Consider the following 13,538-nt stretch of genomic DNA (forward strand, 5'->3'; position numbering starts at 1 on the left):
AAACAATGATCGGCAATGGCAGAGGTATTGGTCCTACCGTGTTTCAGATCTGCCTTGTGTTCACGAACACGGTCCGAGACATGTCATTTCGTTTCCCCAATGTAACTGCTGCCGCAACCATAACTCCGTTTCTAGACAACAGGCTATTGCATGTCAGGAATCACATCCTTTACAGATGGGATTAAATCACACACACAAACTGACACACACTGACACACACAGAGGATTTATAATGGTTGTCTCTCTCTCTCTCAGGGGATTCATAATAGCGCTCTCTCTCTTTCTCAATGGATTCATAATGGCTGTGTCTCTCTGGGGATTTGCAATGGTTAAGACGGAGACATCGAGATGCTGGGTTTCCAGCTCTGGGTCCATGTGTATCAGCATCTCCTTTGGCCGCGCGTCTCTTCAAGGAGGGTCCTGGCGGCATGGCCTCGCAGAGACAATCAGAACACCCAAGGCAACGAAATCAACAGGACGCAGCAAACAAAGACAGCCTGGTCAAGATGGGGAAGCGTTTTAATGTTTGCATTCACGCTCTCGAGCATCCCGGCGGAAGCGGCGAGAAGAAGCGATTCACGGACCGCCCTTAAAAGCTGGGGGTTATGATCAAGCGCTTGGAGCCAACGGAGAAAAACAAAAAACCGGGGGTCCAAATTGGTCAACGGTGGCTTCCCCTAATACAGGTTTTGTATTTATTTTGGTGTTAGATCCCTTATCAGTGACTACACTCAGACCTGTCAACCCCTTATCAGTGACTACACTCAGACCTGTCAACCCCCTATCAATGCCTACACCCAGACCTAACAATCTCTAATCAATGGCTACACCCAGACCTGTCAACCCCTTATCAGTGCCTACACCCAGACCTGTCAATCTCTAATCAATGCCTACACCCAGACCTGTCAATCTCTAATCAATGCCTACACCCAGACCTGTCAACCCCTTATCAGTGCCTACACCCAGACCTGTAAATCTCTAATCAATGCCTACACCCAGACCTGTCAATCTCTAATCAATGCCTACACCCAGACCTGTCAACCCCTTATCAGTGCCTACACCCAGACCTGTCAATCTATAATCAATGCCTACACCCAGACTGTCAATCTCTAATCAATGCCTACACCCAGATCTGTCAATCTCTAATCAATGCCTAAACCCTGACCTGTCAACCCCTTATCAGTGCCTACACCCAGACCTGTCAATCCCTATTCAGTGCCTACACCCAGACCTGTCAACCCCTAATCATACAAACTCCACTCACTCTCACTGTAGAATAGGGGGAGATAGAACAGGGGGAGATTATACAAATTATCAGACAAGCTACTTCACGTGACTTTCAGCCACGGATTATTCAATGCGCATAACTGTAGTTTGCGGCTACATGAACCAACTGTTCGATCAATAAAACACAGACACAAGACCGTGTATTATTAGGCCCACCCTAGACTTACTGGACGTGTGCGACCCACTCGGCCCAAACTCAGTCCGCTGGTCGTCTGGACCTTCATTGGTGTCTACGCCTTGGTAATTGAGACGTTAACTACCTTACCTGATATACAGGAGGTCGTGGTTGTAATTACTGGTAAAAGCATCTCAGTGTCTTGGGGTTCCCTCCCAGTTTCTTGCGTTTCTCTCCCGGCTTCCAGAGGGGCTCTGCGTCGTTCTGCTGGGCTCGCCCCGCATCGCCTCCTTCACCCGCGCGGGCAGCGACTCGAAGAGCTCTTCCTCCACCACCAGCCCCCCGCGCCTCAGCTCCGCGCACTCCCCCAGCTCGGCCGGCAGCTCCGTCAGCCGGTTCCCCACCAGCTCCAACCTGCGCAGCCTCCTCAGCCTCCCCACCAGGCCGCTGAGTTCGCACAGCTCGTTGTTGGCGAGCGCCAGCGTCCGCAATCCCTCGCACCGGAACAACTCATCGGGCAGACGCCGCAGGGCGTTGCCCGACAGAAGGAGGGTGCTCAGCTGAGTCAGCAGCCACACGTCGGGCGGCAGGGCAGCGATGGCGTTGCGGCTCAGGTCGAGGACGCGCAGGTCGTGCAGGCGGAGCAGCCCCGCGGGCAGCTCGCCCTCGATGAGATTTCCGTCGAGGAAGAGCGAGCGCAGGGCCGGCGACCCCGCCCCCGCCGCGAACCGTGGGACGCTCACGAGGGCGTTGTCCGAAAGGCGCAGGACGGCGAGGCGCTCCCAGGCGGCCGCCGGCAGCGACGCGTCATCGCCGTCGCCCAGCGAGCGGAGGCCGTTGCGGGACAGGTCGAGGTCGCTCAAGCGTCCCAGCGCCAGCAGGGGCCGCGGAAGCTCGGCGGGCTCCAGGCCGCAGCGCGTCAGCCGCAGCGTCTCCAAGCCGCGCAGCTTGCTCAGGGGCGCCGGCGACTCGAGGCGCACGCCGCCGTTGTCGAGGGCGAACGAGCGCAGGCCGCCGCCAGCGACGGCGGCCAGGCCGGGCGGGAGGCGGGCGACGCTTGTCGTCAGGCGCAGGCCCCGCAGGCGCCTGAGGCCGCCCAGCGGCTTAAGGAGCGCGGGCGTCAGGGGCCCCTCCAGGGACAGCTCCTCCAGGTGGCGCATTTCACGCAGCCAGCCCGGGACCTCCGCCTTGACCGCAAACTTCACCTGCAAGAGGGCGCGGGGGGGGCGGACGCCGCGAACGGCAACGGTGAATATCGGTCCCCGACACTGCGACTTAAATACATTTGGTGGGGGAGGTGACTTTTTGGTGATGTCATGGCCGGGTCAGTGGAGCCGAATGGACCGCTCCGACCGACCCACCCTCGCGCCCGCCCGCCCATCCACCCACCCACGCACCTCCAACTGGTGCAGCTCCTCGCTGAGGAAGGCGAGTGCGCGATTGTCAACGCTCACGGTGCAGTTCAGCAGCCGGAGTTGGTGCAGGTTCACCAACTGCACCACCGCCGCCCCCAGCGCCACCCCGTGCATCGAGTCCAGCGTCAGCACCTTCGGTGGGGGATTGGGTATGAGGGTGAGTGAGTTGGTGGGTGAGTGGGTGTGTGGGTCAGTGGGTATGTGGGTGAGTTGGTTGGGCGAGTGGGTGAGTTGGTAGACGAGTGGATGTGTGGGTGAGTGAGTTGGTGGGTGAGTGGGTGTGTGAGTTGGTGGGTGTATGGGTGAGTGGATGGGTGTGTGGGTGAGTGGGTTAGTGAGTGAGTGGGTGTGTGGGTGGGTGTGTGCGTGGGTGGGTGTGTTGGCGAGTGAGTGGGTGAGTGAGCAAGTGGGTGGGTGTGTGCGCGAGTGGTTGGGTGGGTGTGTGGGTGAGTTGGTGGGTAAGTGGGTGTCTGGATGAGTGGGTGGGTGTGTGGGTGAGTTAGTGGGTCAGTGGGTGTGTGAGTTGGTGGGTGTATGGGTGAGTGGGTGGGTGTGTGGGTGAGTGGGTTGGTGAGTGAGTGAGTGGGTGTGTGGGTGGGTGTGTGCATGAGTGGGTGTGTTGGCAAGCGAGTGGGTGAGTGAGCAAGTGGGTGGGTGTGTGCGAGAGTGGTTGGGTGGGTGTGTGGGCGAGTTGGTGGGTAAGTGGGTGTCTAGGTGAGTGAATTGGTGGGTGAGTGAGCAGGTGGGTGGGTGGGTGGGTGCATGGGTGTGTCCACGGGCACCTGTATCTGAGTGAGGCGGTATGTGTCCACTGGCACCGCTGCCAGCTTGCAGAGGCGTAGCTCGCTCTCGCCCTGCGCGTTGATCTCCAGTAGCCCCGTCAGATGCGACAGGGTCCACGCTTGATCCACGTTGACCTGCCTCAGCTTATTTTCGCTCACCTGCAGCAGCAGCAACAGCACCAGCAGCCAAGCGTGGATGGATTTTATTTGTTTCAGCAGCGAGGGCCCAATGAGCCGTACCGCCCCATGTTATACATATGTAGTGAGCAGCTTCCGAGACACATCGCGTAGAGGCCTTCTTATTTATTCTCACACTGGACGATACGTATATGTAAACATCTCTACGTAGCTACACAACCCCATCGTCGGCGTCCAACTACACAGTTACTTGACTTAGCGCAGCCAGGACTCAGGACCCCCTCATGTACACCCCGGTGCGGCCAAGCCCCGCCTCCGGCCACGTCCCCTTCCAGAATCTTCAAGCAGGTTCCCGGAGCTTGCGGTCTGACTCAGCCTTTGACCTTTACTACCGATACGCCCCCCCCCTTATAATTAGTCATTACATAACTTGCCCATAACTATAATTACCCCTCCAGGCCGACAGGTGGCACCCTGTCATTACACATAGACTAACACGGCCCATAGACTCAGACAGAGACCCAAAGACTCAACATCCCCCCGTATAGCCTCGATGGACTGTTGGGGCAAGTGCTGTTAGCGAGCACCGATGCAGGCCAGGCCAGAACGGCACACGAGGGGGTGGGTGGCCAGCACCACGCTCACCACACAGAGACCCACAGTTTGTTGTCCTAACCCCGCATCTCAGATCAGCGCGGTCGGCTCCGTCCAGTGTACGGCGTGCGTGCAGCGCACAGCGTGCTCTGCGAGCGGCTTCTCCTCACCTCGGACAGGAAGACGGAGAACTTGGATGCGTAGCAGGGGTCGTACTTGTCCACTAGGTGCAGGAGGAAGGCGAAGTCGTTGCGCACATCCGGAATGTCGTCCACCCCCGTCTCCTGGCGCGTCTCCGCGAAGCTGTACTCCTTGAGCCTGCAGTGTCAGCGCCCCCCCCACCCCCCAGCACAGAGAACTCAGTGCCCGTCGACCCTTGTCCCGACGCGGAAGATCTCCCACGAAGCCAATAGTAAAACGTTACATTTAGATCTTTGTTGCAGTGTCGCCGTCCGCGCTAACCGCGTCTCCACGATCGCCGAAAAGCCCGTAGGCCAAAGCCAGAAGGCTGCCAGACGGCGATCCGGTGCCACACAACCGCTCTGCGGCAGCACCGCCGCCCCCCCCCTCTCACCTGCAGGTCACCACCCAGTAGACGACGTAGGCACAGGTGAGCGCGTAAACACACATCGTGGTCGCGTAGGCCATCCACATCATGCGGAAGATGCGCCACAGCCCGTGGACGCAGTAGAAGTTCCCGTAGCCCGTGATGTACTCGCCTTCCACGCAGTGGATGTGGTAGCGCATATTGGGGCAGGCGTAGCCGGTGTACGCGAGCACCACCAGCGCCTGCAGCAAGCGGGCCGCCGTCTGCAACACGTATATCCTGTGGAGCCCGCCGCCCGCCTCCGTGTGAGCGCGGAGTTTCTTCACCTTCTCGAAGAGAGCCTTGGCCTGCTCGCCCTCCTTCTTGTCCAGGATGCGATCATCCGATGGCGTCCGCCGGTCCTCGCTCTGCCCCGGGGGGGACCGGTCGGGTGGTGCGGCCTCGCCGGGGTCGACAAACTGGACGGAGGGCCGGGGCGGTCCCGGCGGAGACTCAGGAGGCAGCTTCTCCATGGGGATTTCGCCGGATCTCGGGTCGCTGCGTACGTGGGATTGCGTGGACATCGGGCAACGCGTCATGACGCAGAGAAGCACAGAGACCCATAGAGACTCACAGAGACCCTTAGAGACTCAGAGACCCATAGAGACTCACAGAGACCCGCAGAGACCCACAGAGACCCATAGAGACTCACAGAGACCCATAGAGACTCAGCGACCCATAGAGACTCAATGAGACCCATAGAGACTCACAGAGACCCATGGAGACTCACAGAGATCCTTAGAGACTCAGAGACCCATAGAGACTCACAGAGACCCACAGAGACCCACAGAGACCCATAGAGACCCACAGAGACCCATAGAGACTCACAGATACCCGCAGAGACCCATCGAGACTCACAGAGACCCGTAGAGACCCACAAAGACCCATACAGACTCACAGACACCCACATCACACACGCACACAAAGATCCCCTGTATAGCCTTAACAGACGGTAGGGGCAAGTGCTGTTAGCGAGCACTTATGAAGGCTGGAATTGTACAAGAGGGGGTGGGTGGCCAGCACCACGCCTGGTCGCCTTTGTCTCCCCAGTGGCGATGTTTACCAGGTACTCATTTGAGACCGAGTCGACCTAGGGGAGGCCCAGAACTGGTTCAGATAATCGTCGCTGGTCTTGGCCGTGAGCGGGAATCGAACCTGGGTCGCCGGGTTCATAGCGCAGGTCGCTAACCGCTTCACTACCGCTCCCCACAAAAACAAAACAAAGATCCCCCGTATAGCCTTAACAGACTGTAGGGGCAAGTGCTGTTAGCGAGCACCTATGAAGGCTGGAACGGTATACGAGGGGGTGGGCAGCCAGCACGACGCCCGACCGCCTTTGTCTCCGCAGTGGCAATGTTTTTATTCACCACACCAGGTACTCATTTGAGGCTGAGTCGACCTAGGGGAGGCCCAGGACCGGTTCAGATAATCGTCACTGGTGTTAGCCGTGAGCGGGAATCGAACCCGGGTCGCCAGGTTCATACCACAGCAGCGCGCTAACCGCTATACTACCGCTCCCCACACACACGTCACACACACGTACACACACACGCACACCGCCAACCGTAAGCCAAACCGGTTATGAAACGCAGGGGGATAGAGATATGTGTGAACGGGCTCGCTGCCCCAAACCCACGCGGGGTCCCCCTGCAGGGAGAAAGGGGAACTTTTTAGGTTTTTTTTACTTAAGGGGGGAAGGAATGACAAAGGCAAGAGAGGGGATAATAATAACCAGGAAGGAGCCGTGGGCCGTCTCTCCGTCAGCCCCCTTCTGACCTGCAGCTCCCCGCCGTGGCGGGCAGCGACGGCCGCAACGCCGCCGCCGTTGTTGCCACCCCATCAAGCGCGGCCTCGTGGACGGCGTGCGTGGTCCACTGCGAATCCATGCACTTGCCCAGCACGGACACAAAGTGCTCAATCTTGGAGCTCGTCTCCGGGAACCTGAACCAGAAGTTTCTGGTGGCCGTCAGGACGAGCGTGTGCAGCACCACGAGGTGCGGGAAGTACTTGCTGATCCACAGCACCGCGTTGTCGTAGCAGAACTGGTTGATCAACCGGTACTGGTACTGGTCGAAGCCGGTCTGGGCGAGTGTGGGAACGCACGCAGAAGGGCAAAGTGAACTGGCGTGGCGGTGATATCGCATGCCCCTCCCTTGCAGGGTGACAGAGCTGGCTCAAATCTGGCTTTCGCCTGATGATGCCGGTTGTAATTACTGGCAAAACGTCACCGTACTCAAGATCGTCAATGTTGTGGCTTTGCTCTCCAACACACTGGTGTGCTGTACTAGGATATTACACTATACACTACACTATATATTACACTATACATTACACTATCACGTACATTACAATATACACTACACTATAAATTACACTATACACTACACTACTATACACTACACTATACATTACACTATACACTACACACCACACGTTATACTATACACTACACTATACATTACACTATACACTACACTATATATTACAATACACTATACATTACACTATACACTACACACCACATTATAGTATTCACTACACTATACATTACACTATACATTACACTACACTATACATTACACTACACTATACATTACACCACACGTTATACATTACACTACACTATACATTACACTATAATGTACATTACAATATACACTGCACTATACATTACACTATACACTACACTACTATAGACACTATACATTACAGTTTAACACGTAGGCTTTCGCGACCAATATTATTCTTAATAAAGGTTTTTGGGTTAGATCGCGTTTATTTTAATGTGTCGTAACCCTCCACCACCCGACACGGCCAATCAGCAAAAAAAAGTGTCACGTTGACAAAAGACAAATAATTCACTACTTTAGCCCACCGGTGTGTTGAAGAGTGAATCCACATTTACAGATTGAGTACGACGTTTCGCTGGTAAATACATCCAGCATCATCGGGCAATTCGCCAGAATGGTAAAGCCCTCGCTTGCTCCCGGTTTTATATAGAGCAGCAGGATGACGTCATCACTTAACTCATATCAGGTGCAGTGATTAGAGGCGGAGGGGGGGGGGTATTGTAATTATATAATCGATTAGTAATCAGTCATTGGTTATGATTAGTAATGAGTTGTAGATTAGTAATTCTTTAAATCAAAATGTAATGTGTATTATTTAATAATACGCTTCCAGGCCGCACTAAGCCGGTAGCTGTCAGAGCGATTAAAGTTATTCTTGTTCCTCTCAATTTCAATGGATTCTCTAATTAGTCTTTGCCAGTAATAATTAGTTTTACACACCACTGCAACATTGTCAAAATCAATTGAGTGTCCTTGTTGACAAGCATGTTCTGCCACTGCCGACAGTTGTGTTTGAGATAATTTAATATTTCTCTGATGTTCTTTTAGTCTTACGCTGATGTTACGTCCCGTCTGCCCAATGTAGCAGCTGCCACATGAACAATTAATCCGATATACACCTTCTGTTGATAGTTTAGGTAATGCGTCTTTAGTGCAAGATACTAGTTTTTGAATATTGTGTACTGTACCAAATCTTACTGTAATGTTTTGCTTTTGCAAAACACGGGCTAATTTGTCAGTTACTCCTGAGATATATGGAATTTTTATTGTTTTAACAATCTGGTCGCTTTCAGCAGTATTGCTTTGCGATCGTGATTTGGCATTCAATGCTCTGTTAATTTGAGCATTATTGTAGCCATTCTGTCGTAGTGCGTCTTTAACGTGTTTAATCTCTCTCACTAGACTCTCACCATCTGACACTGTTTTAGCCCGATGTATGAGCGTCTTGATAAGAGAGGATTTCTGAGCTGGATGATGATGTGATTCTGCATTCAGATAGGCATCAGTGTGCGTTTGCTTTCTGTAAACGCTGTGTGTTATTTTACCGTTTAGGCCATGTCCAAGCAAAATATCTAGGAATGGGAGTGTGTTATTCACCTCCATTTCCATGGTGAACTGGATGGCCGGGTTTTGTGCATTGAGATGATTTAGAAAATCATTAAGTGTATCTTTACCATGTGGCCAGACAACCAAAGTGTCATCCACATATCTAAACCAAAAGGATGGTTTTAATGTGCTCGAGGCAAGTGCTCTTATTTCAAAGTTTTCCATGTACAAATTTGCTATAGCAGGAGATAAAGGAGAACCCATTACTGCTCCTTCTTTTTGTTTAAAGAAATCCCCTCTCCATAAGAAGTAAGTGTTATTTAAACAATGGCCAGCAAGTTTCGGAATATCTTTTGGTAAACCGGTTTTCTTTACTAGTGTATCAAGTAATTTAAGCGATTCGTCCACTGGAACCTTAGTGAATAGAGAAATCACATCAAAACTTACCAGAATATCATCAGAAGTAAGTTTAATATCTTTAATCACATTCACAAGATGTTCTGAATTTTTTATGAATGAAGATGTCTTACCGATGTAGGGCTGTATTTGTTTGGTTATATATTTTGCTAATTGATATGTGGCAGAGCCAATTGTACTGACTATGGGTCGTAATGGGATGCCGATTTTATGAATCTTTGGTAGCCCATAGAGTCTAGGTGGTTTTGAGGCCCTTGGCTTAATTAGGTATTGCTCCTTTTTAGGGATTAATGAATTTGCAATTATTGCAGTGGTCTTACGTTCTAAAGTATTAGTTGGATCTCGTTTAATTTTAATGTAGGTACTTTCCTCTAGTAAATTTCTAATTTTATTATCATAATCGGCTCGTGACATCACTACAGTAGTGCGGCCTTTATCAGCTGCTAGGATTTGGATATCCTTATTTACACGCAGCTCTCTTAAGGCTTTTGCCGTTACCCCACGCACAATTCCAGTGGATGAGATAATTGCTGAGGTAGAATCAGCAGTTAGACTCCTTCCACATAATGAGGCAGAGATAACTAGACATGAGGTTGCTAAAATAATTGGGAATAGCAAAGTTCCAAAAGTAAATATTAGCTCTACCAGCGAAACGTCACAGTACTCAAACTGTAAATGTGGATTCACTCTTCAACACACCGGTGGGCTAAAGTAGTGAATTATTTGTCTTTTGTCAACGTGACACTTTTTTTTTTGCTGATTGGCCGTGTCGGGTGGTGGAGGGTTACGACACATTTATAAATAAACGCGATCTAACCCAAAAACCTTTATTATGAACTATACATTACACTATACACTACACTATACACTACACTACTATAGACACTATACATTACACTATACACTACACTATACACTACACTATACATGACACTATTCCTCGGGCAACTGTCGGTGGCGCAGCCGGCCTTTCCGCTGGCAACCAGCGGTTCCCCCCCTGCACGGTGGTGCCGAGCCGGCCCGAGGGGGACCCTCACTCACCCTGTGGGCCCTGGGGTTGGCCACGAGGTCCCTCAGCACAGTCTCGTTCCACTCCTTCAGATCCACGTCGAAGCCGCTCGGCACCGGCACACACAGGATGCGCTCGTTCATGTTCTGGGCGGAGGCGGGGGAAGTGGGTACCGCGTGACCGTGAGGAGCGGTCGTCATGGTCACGTGACGCTGTGTGGTCTCCTGGAGGACGCCGCTCCACGCAGGTGGTTCACTTTGCGCGATTCCCGGTGTGTACGGGGGGGGGGGGCAACCCATATCGACCCAAGATTCGCTCTCTAGCCAGCGCTTTGAGTTAGCTCGCACGCAGAGTTGGAACCCACGACCTCCTGCGTGCCAGGCGAGGTAGTTAACATCTCGCGGCCACCGTGCTGATGAGACATACGCAGAGTCCGAATATGCAGCAGGGGTCGGGGATGGAACCTATGACCTCCTACATACCAGGCGAGGTCGTCAATATCTCCCGGCCACCGTGGCGCGATGTTATACAATATCCATGAGCAAGGCGGCGACATTGATGAATGTGCGTGGGGGGGCTCTCTGGAGCGTTGTTGGAACGACGCACCTGCAGCATCCCGGCAAAGATGCCGATCATGAACATGGGCACGGAGAGCATGTCGCACAACACGTCCCACCAGGGCTGAAGGATCTTGAGGTCCTGGTGACCCTCCAATGAGAAGGAGGAGGTCAGGGCTCCGATGGGAATCATGACTCGGGCCGAGACTGCACACAAGCAGACATCAGGCGCGCAGAAACACGCACAGAGAGACACTCGCACAGAGACGCGCACATAGAGACGCACACAGAGACACACACAGAGACACACACACAGAGACACACACACACAGACACACACAGAGACACACACAGAGACACACACGCAGACATCAGGCGCGCAAAAACACGCACACAGAGACACTCGCACAGAGGCGCGCACACAGAGACACACACACAGAGACACACACACAGAGACACACACACAGAGACACGCACACAGAGACACATACACAGAGACACACACAGAGACACACACGCAGACATCAGGCGCGCAGAAACACACACACAGAGACACGCACACAGAAACACACACACAGAAACACACACACAGAGACACACACAGAGACACGCGCACAGAGACACACACACAGGCAACAAAGACACACACAGAGACACGCACACAGGCAACAGAGACACACACACAGAGACACGCACACAGAGACACGCACACAGACACACACACACACAGAGACACACACACAGAGACACGCACACAGAGACACGCACAGAGACACACACACACAGACACACACACAGAAACACACACAGAGACACGCGCACAGAGACACACACAGGCAACAAAGACGCACACAGAGACACCAACACAGGCAACAGAGACACACACACAGAGACACGCACACAGAGACACTCGCAAACAGAGACATTCGCACAGACACACACACAGGCAACAAAGACAAAGATCCCCTGTGTAGCCTTAACAGACTGTAGGGGCAAGTGCTGTTAGCGAGCAACTATGAAGGCCGGAACGGTACACGAGGGGGTGGGTGGCCAGCACCACGCCCGACCGCCTTTGTCTCCCTAGTGGCAATGTTTACACACCGCACCAGGTACTCATTTGAGGCTGAGTCGACCTAGGGGAGGCCCGGGACCGGTTCAGATAATCGTCACTGGTGTTGGCCGTGAGCGGGAATCGAACCCGGGTCGCCAGGTTCATAGCGCAGCGCGCTAACCGCTACACTATCGCTCCCCACAAGGCAACAAAGTCGCACACACAGACACGCACACAGAGACACACACAGAGGCAGACACACACAGGCAACAAAGACGCACACAGAGACACGCACACACAGAGACACACGCACACACAGGCAGACACACACAGAGGCGCACACAGAGACACACACACACACAGACACACGCACACAGAGACACACACACACAGAGACACACACACAGACACACGCACAGAAACACGCACACAGACACTCGCACAGAGACTCGCACAGAGACACACAGAGACACGCACACACAGAGACACACGCACACACAGAGACACACACAGAGACACACACAGAGACACACAGAGACACAGACACACACACAGACACACACACAGACACACACAGAGACACACACACACAGAGACACACACAGACACACACACATACACACACAGACACAACACAAATGTCTCCCCGTGTAGTCTCCCTGACGGGCTGCGTGAGGCTGACAGACACACACAGACACACACACACACACAGAGACACACACACAGACACACACAGAGACACACACAGACACACACACACAGAGACACACACACAGAGACACACACACACAACACACACAGAGACACAACACAAATGTCTCCCCGTGTAGTCTCCCTGACGGGCTGCGTGAGGCTTACAGAGACACACACACACAGAGACACACACAGACACACACACACAGAGACACACACACAGAGACACACACACACAACACACACAGAGACACAACACAAATGTCTCCCCGTGTAGTCTCCCTGACGGGCTGCGTGAGGCTGACAGAGCCCGCGCGTCTTTGTGGGCCTCAGGCTGTGAGGGCGAGAGGTCGGCTCCACTCTCTCACTCACCGCCCTCGTTGTTGTGTCGCTCGCTCTCGTTCACGTTTTTGTTTTATTATAGTCGTAGTAGTTGTTGATGTTACAGTATTAGTTATTAAAGCAGTTCATGTTTTTATTACTATTGTAATTGTTTATATTATTGCTGTTGTAAGTTGTTGATGTTATTATTGTTTATATTATTGCTGTTGTAAGTTGTTGATGTTATTATTAGTGTTATAGTTATGATTGTAGATGTTGTTGTTATTATAGTAGTAGTTATACTTATGATTATAGATGTTGTGATGGTGGTGGTTGTTAGTCTCCTCAGAACACACAGCCGACTTCTCCCGCCAAAACGCGACACTTTGGTGGTGGAGGGAGAGGGTCGTGGGCGAAACCAACGCGAGCAGCGGGCGAGGAAGGGGTGAATGTAACTGGCGAACTTAAATTGTTTTAATTTAGGGGGGTACACAGCAAACCCCACCGTTCACTAACGCTAGCGAGCCCCTCTTGCTTCTTGTCGCTATGGATGAAATAATTAAACATCAAACAAATTCGCTACATTTATTCAGCGCGTCTTGAGTTTTGATGCTTTTCATACCCCTCCCCCTCTTCCGGGCTATGTTTGGTATAGTCCGAAACGCAGCAGCGCCTTA

At 52.7% G+C, this 13,538-nt stretch overlaps 1 protein-coding gene across 1 annotated transcript; it reads right to left on the reverse strand.

Annotated features, from left to right (window-relative positions):
• Window positions 1-501: 501 nt before the first annotated feature.
• On the reverse strand, window positions 502-13,256 carry LOC142915720 (volume-regulated anion channel subunit LRRC8E-like). The gene is made up of 9 exons (XM_076061414.1): window positions 12,913-13,256; window positions 10,846-11,003; window positions 10,272-10,385; window positions 6,694-6,998; window positions 4,906-5,415; window positions 4,502-4,649; window positions 3,600-3,758; window positions 2,800-2,949; window positions 502-2,607 (listed from the first exon to the last, which is right to left on the reverse strand). The coding sequence occupies exons 2-9, from the start codon at window positions 10,987-10,989 to the stop codon at window positions 1,597-1,599; spliced, it is 2,541 nt and encodes an 846-aa protein (XP_075917529.1). The 5' UTR covers window positions 10,990-11,003; window positions 12,913-13,256; the 3' UTR covers window positions 502-1,596.
• Between the last annotated feature and the right edge of the window lie 282 nt (window positions 13,257-13,538).

Source organism: Petromyzon marinus, unplaced genomic scaffold, assembly GCF_048934315.1.
Source record: "Petromyzon marinus isolate PM22_M1 ecotype Great Lakes invasive population unplaced genomic scaffold, UKy_Petmar_22M1.pri1.0 PM_G_Scaffold_34, whole genome shotgun sequence".
Lineage (NCBI taxonomy): Eukaryota > Metazoa > Chordata > Hyperoartia > Petromyzontiformes > Petromyzontidae > Petromyzon > Petromyzon marinus.